Source organism: Sinocyclocheilus grahami, unplaced genomic scaffold (assembly GCF_001515645.1).
Source record: "Sinocyclocheilus grahami isolate Dianchi unplaced genomic scaffold, SAMN03320097.WGS_v1.1 scaffold33.1, whole genome shotgun sequence".
Classification (NCBI taxonomy): Eukaryota; Metazoa; Chordata; class Actinopteri; order Cypriniformes; family Cyprinidae; genus Sinocyclocheilus; species Sinocyclocheilus grahami.
The window spans coordinates 2609431-2625020 of NW_015505212.1; the positions used below are offsets into that span (position 1 = coordinate 2609431).

Genomic DNA, 15590 nt, shown 5'->3' on the forward strand with positions numbered 1-15590 from the left:
TATATATATATATATATATATATATATATATATATATATATATATATATATATATATATATATGCTTTAATTGTTAGATATAGGATGGATGCACCTACCAATAAAAATTGCAACAAAGTCACTATTTTGACATTTAATGTACTAAAAGTAAATAATCTATTGTCTCATTTTTACACACTTTTTTGATGTTGTGTGCATTTGTCAAACTTTACCATTCCAAGTTATTTTAAGGAGAAAATTATATATATTTTTTTCTTTAATTTGTGGAAAATCGGTCTGTCAAACCAGCATTACCAGTTATTTTATTTTATTTTATTTTCATATTTAATCAATAGAAAATAACAGTTACAGGATTATTTTTTTCCCCTTCTTGTTATTAAACATTTTAATAACAACATTTTAGTAACCCGGTTGGAAAAAATGGTAAACCTCCATTTACAGAAAATGAATAGAAAATAAACAGCTCAAATTATATTTAATTTTTAGTTGTATATTTTTGTTACCATTTTCTGACAGTTAAGCGCCTCCTTTCACTGACTAATTGTTGAAAAAGAAAATAAATAATTACATCATTTACATCATTTTGACGTTGTAGACCCTATTCATGGAAAGTGCCTTGTACTGACAGATTTGTTTTTGCTCCGCCCTCTTTGACACATTCTTGATGCTAATTGCACATTAAATGCGTCTATCGTGTGTTTTCATATACAAACTTTCATTTCTTTGCCAGATGTAGCCTGTTACATGCACTCGTATGCACCAGCTGGTCCGTCCACAGATGACAAACTCTTGGCGGTCAGAGTGGAAACCTACTCAACCTCAGGCCGAGACTTTAATAAAGCTAATTAGCGGGGCCTAAACGCCACCTTCAAATATTATCCTCAATAAACCAGAACAGTCCTCTTTCACACAGTCCCAGTCTGAAGAGACCTTGGATGCCAGACTCTTTGCTGTATTTTTATACCAGCACTGCAGCAGGTTTCTAGTGAGGAAAACGTTTTTTGAATCACTTTTCATGCCTGGTTAGTTTTGTAACCATATTTTGGATACATTCAAGCTCTCTTTGAATGTCCTCTGCATTCAGACGTGGTTTGTACACATTTATGTGCTTGTAGTCCTGGTGTAAATGACAGTGCGCCTGTGTCCTCACCTCATAAAGCCTGTACTGTGTTTGTGATTTCACAGCAGTATTTTTGCAGCAGGAAGACACCTGTGTCCTTTTAGAGGACTTTTATGAAAGAAACATTACAGCTGACTCCTTTAATTGTCCAGGGGAATTAACTGATTTACTTTTCATTTGAGGAGGTCCTTGACCCGGCTCTTTAGACGGCTGTAATGTCACTAATTATTTTGATGACTTCAGCATGATTGTGTTTCCATGTGTCCCTGTAATGAGAGTGTATCCTGTTGTGATGTCATGGGGAGTTTACGCAGAGCCTGCAGGCGTGAGTCGAGTGTCTGAGATCTCGAAACAGCCCACAGACACACACATACCCATAACTGGTCTGACCACTGACAGTTTGTCTATGGAGGGCTGAAGAAATTTTTATTTAATTTTTTACTTTCTTTTTTTTTCTTCTTTTTTTTCATTTCATTTAATTTTTTATTGTATTTTATTTTTTATTTTTATTTTTTTATATTATAATTTTTATTTTTTCATTTTAATTGTATTTAATTTTAAATTTTTTATCTTTATTATCATCATCTCAATTGATGAATTCATTTAAAATTATGAATGTATTATTATTTTAATTTATAATTATATTATTTAACATTTTGAAAAATCCAGACTGTTGTGGTTGCCCCCTGAGACTCTATGTTTGACCTCTACAGGCTCAGTCTGTTGCGGTTGAGGCTCAGGCAAATACAGGACTGTCGGAGCGCATTGCTACACTCGAGCAGGAGGTGGCGCGTTACAAGGAGGATGCTGGGAAGGCACAGGCCGAGGTGGACCGGCTCCTGGAAATCCTCCGAGAGATGGAGAATGAGAAGAACGACAAGGATCGCAAGATCAGCGAGCTGGAGAGGTACACAAACACACATGTTTATTCTTAATGAAGGCATACTGTAGACTTCTTTTATGTAGTTACTATTGACAAATCTAAACCCTTTAAACATAATTTATTTAATTTGTGAATGTGATTTCCTACTGAAGATGTCTGCAAAGAAAGGTTCTTTCCGAATTAGGTCACTTTCGGGGATCAAACCCCCAAATGACTGGATACTTGCAACCTCTTACTCTGTTTGTGTCAGTTTTACCATGTTTGTTGCTACGCATGTGATCTTCAGTTCCATGTTCAGTTATCTTTTATTTAGCCCAATATTTTTAAATTTTTCAATTATGCAACTTCCACAATTTATTTTCCGTTCTCCATCTGCCATAAAGCTTTTTTATTTCCGTGTTTCCACTGCAGGATTCATGATTACCTGCTGAAATAAAGGCAACAATACCAGCCTTTCTACAGTGCCAGTAAAAATGTCTCTTGTACTGAGTATTGCAACAACCCTAGTGTACATGTTCCTATTTCTATATCGCTGCTAACAGATAAGTCACCACTTCAGTCCAAAATAGTGCACTTGTTTCTTTGGTTTGTATCTGAGTCCACAAGACCGTGGAGTGTCCCATTTGTCATTGTATAGTTCAACTGGGTGCACATAAGTGGCCAGTATGTCTCCTCAACGGTTTTAGTTTTGGAGAACCGCTTAGGGCTAAAAGAGCTGTTTGGGGTAAGAACGAAGATGATGGTGCCTTCGGTTTGTGTTCTTTTATGACTGCCGTTCTCACCCACTCAGTCATCTCTTGTCCTCCATTTATTTTGGTGTTAGACCAGAAATGAGTTGTGTAACTTTGGAGGGCAACTTCAGTCCTTATCCCAAAGCGTTATGGGATGCTGGCATTGTCATTGAGCATGTCTGGTAGATTCATTGCAAGCATAGATTTAGTTGTAATCTCCAACACATTGCGCTAATCCCAAAGTATGTTCTGTGTCCATTGACGTGGAGAATTGAGTTTCAAAGAGCACCACCTTTATAGATTGCGCACCTTCAACTGCATGTCTGCTCCTCCCAGAGCATTTTTCTGGATATTTTGCACTTTATGTCCATGGTGTAAACGCCTATGTTTTCGGCCTGTTTAATTGGACTAATTAATGGAAGGCAAATATAGACATTCTCCCATCTTGGCTTTCATAAATAAATAAAGGAGATGAATAATTGAAATAGTGCTTGAGTGTAAACAGATGAGAATGTGAGGGAGAGTCTGGCCTGGTGGTGAAGAGGTCACGGATGTTGATGTTGTGCATTCACAGTCGTGTACTACTCCTTTTCACCCTTCGTCAGGCCTTTCAATGCTGCGGTTGGAGCCCTGACAGGGACATTTATTTGATCGAAGGCCGTTGATTTCTGTTGATTCATAAATATTCATCTGACTTGCATTGAATGTCTCACACTTTCTTAACAGAGCACACCAGGGAGTTCGGTTCTCAAAAACCTCCAATTGTTCTCTCTGTGTTGTAGTTTTCTGGCACTCTGGAGTTTGATTCTTGATGTGGTTGTGACGGAGAGTTATTCAGACAGATCCTCTTCTGTTAGTGCCTGCGTCTTTAATCAAGACGTGAGTGGCAGGTAGAAGCGATACGTTGTGTTCAGAGTGAGTCAGGATTACCTTTCTCACTCGGAGATGGAGAAGCCAAAGCTCCTCTTGTTGCAGATCAATGGTGCGGAGGCAGGCCTTGTTCGAAAATGCCTTCAAAGTCACAGAAAAATGGCAGAGGTTGAATTGGGGCATTGGGGTATTTATTTCATGCATTCAGCAGTGGTAAATTTGCAGGTAATTATTCAGGATTGTAAGGCTCACTGTTTGAGAGGGAGCTAAAAGGGGGAGCTAGAATAGATTTGTGGCAAAGAAATAGAGGTAAAACAAATGAAAAAAGCACAACAGAAGCACTATTTGTAAGGATAGTCTCTATATAACTTCCCTTTGAGTTTTGGGTAAGAAGCAGTCCATGCTAGTATGGAAAATAATGTAACATTAATTCAGCACATTTTTATTATTTTAATGTCGAAACATAAGCAGTACAGAATAGAATGTCTAGAGTGTCACCCAACATAGTATCTTTCTTAATAAAATAAAATAAATATTACTACTACTACTACTACTACTACTACTACTACTACTACTAATAATAATAATAATTATTATTACATAAAATATATAAAAATTAACGAATAAACTAAATTATATAAATGACATTATATAATAAATGTGTAATATAAATATATATATACAGTGGGTACGGAAAGTATTCAGACCCCCTTAAATTTTTCACTCTTTGTTATATTGCAGCCATTTGCTAATGAATGGAGTCTAGCTAGTCTAGTTTTTAAATAAAACTGGCTTTGTACACTGTATATTGTGATGAATTGCTAATGTTCCTCTAATTTTTAATTACATTATTATTATTACTATTTAATTTTTAAAGCCCCTTTTATACATTTAGGCTTTTCTAATTTTCTCTGCAAATTTTGTTAGGTTAATTGTAAATAAATGGTACAATTAATCGGCATAATCATATAATCAATTTTTAATCTACTTACAGCCTTACTAAAGATGCATCTGTTTTTTTTTTTTAGCCCGTGAGATTGCATGTCACATTGTCAGGTTCTGCCATCATCTCTCTTATTTAATTTTTCCTTTCACTATTAATTTATCAGTAAGTCTACATGCAAAGGCTCATGCACTGTTAACTCTTTTTGTCTTGCCCAGCTTTCCAAGTTAACCCATCTCACTCTGTGTGTATTTTCACCTCAACTGTATTTCTCTCTTTCTTCCTCTGCATTTCTTTTCACTGGAATGCTGTCTACTTCTCAGTCTGCTTTCAAGGTCAGTATAGCTGCTTTCCTCGCCTGCACTTCCTTTCCACTGCAAATCAACTTCTTTAGGTTGTAACACACAAACTATACGCTGCTTTACCAGGGCCTGCTCTGTAAATCATTTTAAGGATGGTTTGAATGATATGGGACCTGTGTTTTTGAGGGGCCAGTTGGGGGAAAACTGTATCCGCTAGGCTAGACAGGAGGAAAATAATTCAGCGGTTGATTGTAGTGTGGTGGTACCCTTGGGCGATGCACTTAACCCCAATTCGCTCTTGTTGCCTCCATCACTCCCCTTGGACTTGCTTCTAAAGTTTCTATGGAAAAAAAGAGAAATTGCTCTGACCTGAATTGATTAAAGGTTCAAAAGGAGGAATGAGGAAACCTGGGAAGGTCAAGTAGGCGCTACAAGCTTGTCTTATTAATGCATGCTAGCTTACCTGTGAGGTCTGTTGAGACGGGGTTCAGAAGAAGAAAAGGACTCGCCAGAGCTTCTGCTGTATGTGAATGACAGAAAGAAAGGATGTGGGGAAAGAACGTGGGAGAGCCCTTGCAGAACTCCAACTAATTGGAGCGTAAAGAATCTCCATCAGTCATTTTCTCCCCAGCGGTGTTGAAAAGCTTACCTCTTCTGCAAGCACACCGTCGATATGGACCCATCCTGCTACAGCCGGGATCTCAGCGCTTGGCTTTTTTACCGCGGTTATTGTTTGCATCTCTTTTTAGTTTGGTCTGGAACAGAGACTTGTCAAACGGTTTTATTTTTTCCACTCTTGTTACTCCACTAGAAAACAAGCCGAATGTTACGGGAGCGCTTGACAGAACTGTCATTCTCTCTCTATCTCTTCCTCGCTCATCCTTCTTCTCCTCCTCTTTGTTTTTTGATGTATTCTCTGGAACTCAGCAACACAACAAACAGGGCCGATTTGATATCTCCCCCAGATGAAGGGGTGCGGCGTAATGAAAAGGAATCCATGTCATTCTGAAATGAATTTTCCCCAGTGTTACGCATTTGCTGCTGAGCTCCAGGGCCTCTTGATTTAGTCTACAAATGCTTGACAATAAATGTAATGTGCATCATTCCCTGAAGTATGAATGCTTCCTGTCGTTTTTCTCTTTATTTTTATTATTGCTTTTTACAGAACTTTTTACAAATATTTTTAAATTTTAATGATTTTTTCTTTAGTATTTTATGAGCTTAAGATTAGCATGCAGTATGTTATATTAGAAATATTTAATATATAGTGGCTTTGTAATATGTAGTAACATATTTCATAATATATTTTGTCATTCCTCCCTCTATTTTTCCTCTCTCTTCCACAGTTTGTGTAATTTAAGTTACCGTTACTCATTCTGGAGAGTTAGAAGGCTGTATTTCTGGGTTTTGTCTCATTATTGCGAGAGGCTGCTCTACTGTGCTGGTCTGCCGCTGTCGGTTTCTCCGGCAGGTGAAGGCCACAATCCCGCACAGACAGGGAGGTCTGCTTCTCTGGGCCTGTCGATGAGTGCATACGATCCGGCTAGCTCGTGGAACACCTCCGCCTGTCTGTTGTCTCTGTGTACTTTCCAGTTAGCTTTGGCTGTCCTGGCCTCAGGGCCGACCGCATGATTAACTATATTAGTCAAGGGCCGGAGGGAATTGTCCTCTCCGCACAGGACGGTACATAACAGACGCAGGGACACCCTGTCGTGCACCTGGCCGCAAAACCTTCTCAGAAGCCAAAGTCTATTAGGCTCGAAAAGTTTGCACTCACCACAGACAGAACTGTGAATATGAACCCCGCTATCAAGCAATGGCTCTTGCCAGCTCTGCTCCACCTGCTGCTATAGAAATGGCCACAGTCTGCGAAGAACCCACATTTCCTGTCTTTTATTAGGCCTGAGCTCACGAACATGTCCTGAACGCCAGGAAGGAGATATCCAATAAAAAGACACAATTGACATTTAAAGGATGACTTCGAGAGGGATGAGGGATGAAGTAAACAGACTCTCAAACATTCTTTGATGGCGTTCCACTCCGTTCTGTGCCGGTCAAACAGGTTGGGGTTGCGATAAACAGAAAGGTTTTTGTCCTTACTCAACCTTTTTGCTGTTTATCCCATCCTGGACTGTTAGTGTAGGCACACTTATGTTCAATTCTGTCAGCACAGTTGAAAAGAAAAAGAAAAATGGCATTAAAAAGTGGGCCCAAAATGCTTGGATGAAAACGCTGCATGGTAACCATCTCCAGCCTTCTGCGTTGCGTCAGCCCGCTCATAAACGCACATTGGCTCCGGAACATAAGACGCCTTTCTGTTTCCTACCCAGAATTCCTCCTAACGGCATGATGGATTTATTTCTTCAACATCGATTTCCTTGTGTATTCATCTCCAAATCGCACCCAATTTTACCATTGGGTCTTGTTTTATGTTATTAAGTGTCAGGTGCGATTGAACTTTGGAATAACGTTTGCTTTAATGCCCACCGGGCCTCATTTCTCCAGTTAAGTGACCGCAGAACGTAATTGTTTAGAAATGTAGGTTCATATTATTTTGAGAAAGGAAATGTTGAAAGAGCGAACATTTAATAAGGAGTCATTTTGAGGGCTTGTGCATTTTGGGTTGCTTTGTTTTTCTAGTTCGACCTTGCAGTGGTGGCCATTCAACAGCGTTTGCTTTTGCCTCGTCATGGCTTTGGATGTCAGCAAGGACTTGTCCATCCCTAGGGCGTAATTTGGCCGTGTGAGAAGGACTTTTTTAGTTTTTTGTGTTTTGAGAGGTGTTTACTAGATACATGTTTCAAAGACTTCATTATACAGAAGTTTAGATCATCTTTATAGCCGAAAATTAGCAAGCTTTCTGATGTTTGCTCACACACTTCAGCCGATATCTTGAGAATTTCAAAGTGCTTTCGTTTCGAGCCTTACCCTGTAAACATTGCCTGGAGCTGTCTTGTAAATGAATTATTGATTTTAAGATCTGGACCAAAATAATGAATTACTATTTTTGATCATATTCCAGGGTTTGAGCTCCATGAAAATAAGATTCATTAATGAGTGAATATCTTTCTCTAAAGCGCACTCTTCTGAATGCATTTTCACCTCTCCAAGTGTCTCCAAGCGTGTGTTTTGTTTGGATTTATATGTTACGTTTTGATGTATAATTAGTGTGTTTTTCCTCTAGACCACCTCAAAGTTGTGCTGAAAGATTATTTTCTTTCTCTCCCACCCTGTCATAGACCTATTTACCTGTTTTTCATTTTTTCCACTCATGTTCATGTTGCTTCTCTCATTGGTTAAAGGCACATTGGCACACAAATATAGTACAGTTTTCCTAGTATTGATAATATGGCTGCTAATACAACATAAAGCTCAGTACAGAGAGGAGGAAGATGACAGGGTTACGTATGGGATCCAGAGTTTTATTTAGAGGAAAGGAAAATGTTGGCACTGGAAAAAATTAAATAAAGAAGGCCTTTAAATGGGGTCTCTGCCCTTGAACACATGTTTAGCTGTGTTCACTAAACAGAGATGTTTCCATTTAGGTTTGTGTGAACCCAGTGTGTTAGCTTGAGAGTGAGATGTTCTCTTCAAATGCGTCCTGTATTTATTCTTTTTTTTTTCTTTTTTTCTTTACCATACTTTTCAAAAGGTTTTAAATGTTTTTAAAATAAATATTTTAAGCTCACCAAGGCTGCATTCATTTGATCAGTAAAAACAGTAATATTGTGAAATAATTTTACTGTTTAAAATAACTGTTATCTGAATATATTTTAAAATGTCATTTATTTCTGTAATGGCAAAGCTGAATTTTCAGCATCATTACTTCAGACTTTAGTGTCACATGCTGCTCAAGAAACATATTCTTTATTATTATCAATGTTCAAAACAAATGTTGTTACTTAATATTTTTCTGTTTCTCACAATTCTTTGATGAATAGTTCAAAAGAACAGCATTTATTTGACAGAAATCTTTTGTGTCATTATAAATATCTTTACTGTGTCACTTTTGATAAATACATCCTTTCTGAATAACAGTATTAATTTCCCTCCAATAAATAAATAACTGGCATCAAACTTTTAATATAAAAGTTAAATAAAAAAAAACAATTTATACACATTTTATGTGTTTTTTTAAATGTAAAATGCGTGTAAAAGTTAAATAAAAAATAATAAAAATTTTCACAGGTTTTAGAATTTTTAGATATCCCAAGTGATGACCCGAAATTCAAATTAATGCAGACATTAATATTGTTAGATTTTATAAATAAGAATAATTGCAATCTAGGTGATTAGGTTAAAGCATTTACATGATAATTTCATCTTCTGAATATTCCTTTTCATGTAAATGCAGTTGGGTGTTCGTGTTGTGTGGTTCATTGTTTCACTGTTACACTGATAAATGTAAAGCAGAATATATTTTGGGCCCATTTAAGGAATCTTTGAAATCAATATTTGACTTAATCTGACAGGATGGGCTAGATTAGAGTGCCATCATCACATCTATGCCATCATAGCCATAGTGAAGCTTGATGGAAATATTGGCATGCATGCTAGTAATACAGTATCTGCCTAGAAAAGCCTCTCTGTCAACAAGGTTTACGAATCGCTTTTGTTATACACTGTACCTGCGTTATCCTACGCTTTTATCACAGCATAGCAGAAATACCAGAACTACTGGCGAATTACATCTGAATTAGATGTTGCCGTTCCTCTTTATTGTTGTAGAAGTGTTTCCTCCTTCTTTATTATTATCAATGTTCAAAACAAATGTTGTTACTTAATATTTTTCTGTTTCTCACAATTCTTTGATGAATAGTTCAAAAGAACAGCATTTATTTGACAGAAATCTTTTGTGTCATTATAAATATCTTTACTGTGTCACTTTTGATAAATACATCCTTTCTGAATAACAGTATTAATTTCCCTCCAATAAATAAATAACTGGCATCAAACTTTTAATATAAAAGTAAAAAAAAAAAAAAACACAATTTATACACATTTTATGTGTTTTTTTAAATGTAAAATGCGTGTAAAAGTTAAATAAAAAAATAATAAAAATTTTCACAGGTTTTAGAATTTTTAGATATCCCAAGTGATGACCCGAAATTCAAATTAATGCAGACATTAATATTGTTAGATTTTATAAATAAGAATAATTGCAATCTAGGTGATTAGGTTAAAGCATTTACATGATCATTTCATCTTCTGAATATTCCTTTTCATGTAAATGCAGTTGGGTGTTCGTGTTGTGTGGTTCATTGTTTCACTGTTACACTGATAAATGTAAAGCAGAATATATTTTGGGCCCATTTAAGGAATCTTTGAAATCAATATTTGACTTAATCTGACAGGATGGGCTAGATTAGAGTGCCATCATCACATCTATGCCATCATAGCCATAGTGAAGCTTGATGGAAATATTGGCATGCATGCTAGTAATACAGTATCTGCCTAGAAAAGCCTCTCTGTCAACAAGGTTTACGAATCGCTTTTGTTATACACTGTACCTGCGTTATCCTACGCTTTTATCACAGCATAGCAGAAATACCAGAACTACTGGCGAATTACATCTGAATTAGATGTTGCCGTTCCTCTTTATTGTTGTAGAAGTGTTTCCTCCATGAACTCTGGGAAATGGGGTTACCTATCCCATCACATCAGAGCTCAAATGGAGACATATAAACATATAATCAAAACCCTGAATAAAGGGCTGGCACTCAGTGCATAAAAACAGTCAGCTGCTTATTACAAGTGTAGCGGAGCCATGCAGATGGCTTGGCCTCTTCTGGAAGCACCAAATGGCAACATTCCAGTATATTTATGACCTGTTACACAAACTCCCCTGAGCACACACACAAAGTCTTTCTTTTTGCTTTGTTATATGGTCGTGTTATCTTGAAGATGTTTTTTTGACAACACAGCACAATTTGCCTGATGTTTCCAGAATGGACATGAAATTTATTTGCGGTGCTTTTATTAGATTTTTTTAATAGCTATCAAATTAGCAGTGTTGAGGAAACTGCTTTGAAACTGCAACTTGTTAAGATGCTCATAAAATAGTTAAACTACAGCCAAGCTACACTTAGAGCAATTGTAGTGCAGGTTAACTAAAAATAGATTTTTGAGAAAAAAAAAATCTTTCTGGAAGTTAATTGTCTTAATTCTGCAATTAGACTATTTATCTGGGACAAAACTCCAGAACTAACTAATAAAACTAGAAAATGCGTTTATATAACAGAGCCGAATATATTGTTTAAATAAATATTTTGGTTTTAAATGAATTGGTGAATCATTTAAATTAATCAATGAATTGTTTGTTTAAATCAGTGAATCGTTTATTTAATCAGTGAATCGTTTATTTACATGAACCATGTGAATGAACTGATTCACCAAATCGAATCCGATTTCCCAATGCAACATTTGAGAGAGAGGGCAAAGTTCAATCTGCTATAAAGCTGAGTGATGAAAATGTGATGAAAATAACAGCGATGGAGCCGTTTGTCATGCTACACCGCTGCTGGTATATCCGCACTGTTTTGAAACTGCTGATGTGCTGTGGTCAAGTTAGTAGCATGCTGCTTTTAATTATTTACACCCTAATGGTGCAACTGAATCAAGGACCTATTGTGTTTTTGTTAGCCTCAAGACCCGATTTCTGGTTGCATTTGCAGAAATGTATGATTCTAACAAATATTGCATACAACAGTTGATGAAATATTAGTAGACTTCACCTCTTCGTCGCCTACACTCTGTCAACACTTCTCGTGATCCTCACATCCAAGAGACACACGTTCACGTACAGTAAAGAGAAGAAAAGAAAACCTTGGGAACCTTCTGATGGAGAGACGCTCACACCAGTTGCTCCTTCACTAGCAGTATGTCACCAGGCAAACCCGATCTCCAAACCTTTGTATGGCAGTTACTAGCAAAGTTTTGTTCTAGTATCTGCAACAGGAGCCAGAAGACTGTGGCTTTCCTCTGGTACTTCCACACAGAGACTCCACTGTGCTCAGGACAGCTCATCCAGAATTACGATCAGGTTCTAGTGGTGCAGCAGCTTGGCCCGTTTTCTCCAAGCCTTGTTCGGCGTCACCTTGCTTCAGCGAACACACTCTGAAAGCTCCCTCGCTGCTTTTTACTCCAAAGCACCAACCGAAGCACCTTGGTGGAGCACCTTGGTGCCACTTTCCTGGCACACGGAGATGTGGCTTGTCATATCCCATAAGCCCCCATAATAAAACTTCAATTACCTTCCCATATTGTGTGTCTTGGGCAATGCTCTGTGGTATCAAGCAGGGCGCCGAGGGAGATCTTTCCACAACGCTGTGTTATTACTCATTTAAAGACATTGGTGTTGGCATTGTCAGTGGTACATCTGTTCTCCAGGGTAGAGGTGCAGTTTTTCCCTTTTTTTTTAATCAAGTCAAGATGGTGAACGGTAACTGATCCCGGCCGCCACGCTGCCAGTGGGCAATTCACCGACAGCGGCCACGTAATCAGGAAAACTCTCGTGCTCTAACACTCGTTGGGGCCGAGTGACCGCAGCATCTAGGCCTGTTGGTACGACACTTCTCAGAAATGAAAACGGCTTGAATGCTCTTTTAATTGATTTATTCCTTCCTTTTTGGTAGTGCTTCATGTTCCTGCGGGTTTCCATGCCACAGCAAATGGAGGAGGGAATAGGATAATGAGAAAAATCCCAGAGCTCAAACACAAACATACTGCCTTTCATTTGCAGCACAGCTTGATCTGTGGAGATCAGTCCTGCTTCCTTCTGTTGTCATTTATAATAAGCTAGACCATTTTTGGCTCTTCTCATTGACCCTTCTGTTTGTACTAGACTGCTTATATGTGTGCGAAAGAAGAAAAAAACTCTAAAACAGTATTTGAGGAAGAGATTTTTGAGTCTACTTGTGGCCTGGCAATATTAGTTGGTATTTCATATGATCTTTTTTGGTTTCACCCATTCCTAATTAAAATATATTGAAATATAGTTGCTTTTTCAAATTTAAATCAATTCCAATACAGTCAGCCTGTGATTTGATTTCATCAATCATACATAATGCCACATTATTTTTTTTATTCTATTTTGTTTTATTTTTATTTAACTTAATTTTATATTTTATTTTATTATTTAATTTAGTTTTATTTTGACCCATTTCTATATATACAAATCTTGGTTTTCAGATTAAAATATACAATAGGCATTTAATCTGATTTCATTAAATGTATTTGATCTCTTTTATTGAAATGTTTTTGTTATTCTAAATAGAATAATGCATATTCTATTTTTAAATATGGTATGTGAAACATTATGCATTATTTCATAATGTGCACAGTATACTTTCTGCAAACCTTTTGGCAATGCTAGTTGCTAAAAAGTTGCTATACCATTAGTTATCAAAGACTTGAACACTCACGTTCCTCTCTCCGCATGTTTCCAGTATCTGTCCACCTCAATGTCCATCTGTGCATGTCTGACTGAAGTCTGTTGGTGTGTCCTTGCAGGCAAATGAAAGACCAAAGCAAGAAGTTTGCCAACCTGAAGCACAAAGAGCAGGTGGAGAAGAACAAGAACGCTCAGTTGATGGAAGAGGCTCGTAAGCGAGAGGATAACATCAGCGAGAGTTCTCAACATATCAAGGTAAATCCACATGACGTTTATGTACGTTATTTACAGTTACGTACGGTTCATGAGTCTGTTCCAGATCAGACCTTACTCATGTGATGTTGCCTAATTGAAATGCAGGATGAATCCCTACGCCTTGTATTGGATTTCTGGCAAGCGTTTTACACACATAACCGCTGAAATCTGATGAGAGCAGTGGCTGTTATGGTCTTAACATTGAAACTTAACCCGTAATGAGGCCCATCAATCTTTTAAGAGGGTCATAGTCCCCCAAAAACCATGAGTTATTCACAATAGCTCAATCTTTTGTGCAGCATTTAAAGGTTTTCCTTTTGCGCTGCCTAGAAATGTGTCTCCTCAGAGCGATCCGTCTTCTGATTATATAGTTTGGATGTCAGCTCTGGTTCCTCATTTGAGAATTGCTGGGATGTTTCTCAGGTAAAGAGCGAGCTCATGTTTCCCTCATCCAGACCGCATTCACGCACATCCTGACCTCGTGTCCTCCTCTCATTTTGAGCTTTGGATTTTGGGAAAAGATAAAAGGAGAGAATAATTGAACAATGAAATAAGACAAAGTTGTTCAGTGCAACCGCAGGAACTATTTTTGAATCTATGGCTCCGTGATATTGAAGCAGCAGTGTCCGTATCCAGGTATCAGCGTATTTATTTTGAGCATTATTTGCAAATACAAACTACCTAGGCTGATGCAACTTTCATCATATTGACTATTTTTGCCCCGATTTGACAAGACGGTGGTCTGTGGTGGTCGTTCCCGCCCTTCTGGAGTGAGGGTTCGAATAGAAAGCCAGAATCAGCAGTTAATGTCTGTGAGAATCTCAGCGCAGAAAGTCCCACTTTTTATGGAGGGGCTGTTTTTCCTCTTTGCCGTAGACTTCTAGACAACAATGCCACAGCAACCCTCCCTTTGTTGTGGTTTTCGGTGTTATTCCTGGCCGTCGGTTTGTTCTTTTGATAATTCTCCGTTTTCACATTTTCCTTGTTCTGTGTCATGTGTTCTTTGTTTTCGTTCGAGTTCATATGCTCTTTTTCTGACAGCAGGATTGATGTGCTATTGGACTTCGACCAGTGGTACCCGGCAACTGGTGCATCAGTGTGTGCGTGCGCACAAGTACGTGTTGCGGTCAAAGAGAGCTCATTTATGACTTCAGGGTCCCAGCTTCCTCCGTGGGGTCACATTGCCACGAGCCCACATGTGGCTTGCACTCGAAGCACCCTGATGCGGCTGCATCGAGGGCCTCGTCTGGAAGCGGCACCAGCTGCTTCCTTCAGCCAAGACCATCAACCACCACCTTCCCCCACAGGCATGTCACGATCCGGCCTTGAGGCCCTGAGACTCCAGATCAGGCGAACCCCGAGCTGATCTCCACACGCTATTGGACGCGTCAGGCGTGTTTGGAAGGGAAACCAATTGTTGTGTGGTTACGGTGGTCCCGCTCCAATCGGTTGGTCAGGGTGAGCTGAGAGAGAGGTTAGTCCAGGACACCAGAGCGATCCTCTCTCTCTCTGACCCGGTGCTAAAAATGGCTTTTTCAATCAATTAAGAAGGTTTCCATTGGAGCCCAGAGGTGGGATGTGGGGTGGTCGGTTGTGGTTGAGCACCAGAGCTGCACAAACACATTTCGAAATAGCAACTGTTGACATTGGAGAAGGTTAGATGGTCAGAAAGGAAGGACTCTCGCTTCTATTTTTTGATTTTCCTGCTGGTGGCGTTGTGCTGCTTCCACATGATTTGATCCAATCATTCTTCTAATTAGTGGTGCTTTCTTAGGCAAGCATAATTGTAACTTCGAACAAACCTCAAGCTTCGAACAAAGCTCAAATTGTGCTCAAGCTGAATTGGCCTTAACACACAGGAAGTTGAACTGAAATTGGAATGACAGGAAGTGGAAATTACCAAATTACAATTCAAAGAAATACAACGCAGGTAATGTAATCTAGGAAATTAAGTGGTGTTCAGCAAATCTGTTTGTCTGTAAGTCCTATAAAACCTTCAAACTTCAATACTTAAAAACTAAAAACGGACCAACTTTCATGCAAAAATTTCTTAAAAATTGTTACGTTATTTTTTAACAATACATATTAGTGTTA

General features: G+C 38.2%; 1 protein-coding gene across 3 annotated transcripts in view; it reads left to right on the forward strand.

Moving 5' to 3' along the window:
- The window catches only part of LOC107580227 (ELKS/Rab6-interacting/CAST family member 1-like), a 202882-nt gene that overhangs the window by 69544 nt on the left and 117748 nt on the right, over positions 1-15590 (forward strand). For 2 of the 3 annotated variants that reach the window (XM_016265961.1, XM_016265968.1), the window contains exons 12-14: positions 1834-2027; positions 4871-4882; positions 13361-13496. In XM_016265961.1, coding sequence (XP_016121447.1) covers positions 1834-2027; positions 4871-4882; positions 13361-13496 — 342 coding nt within the window. The remainder of the gene's footprint in view (positions 1-1833; positions 2028-4870; positions 4883-13360; positions 13497-15590) is intronic. The other variant, XM_016265973.1, reaches the window with a different exon arrangement.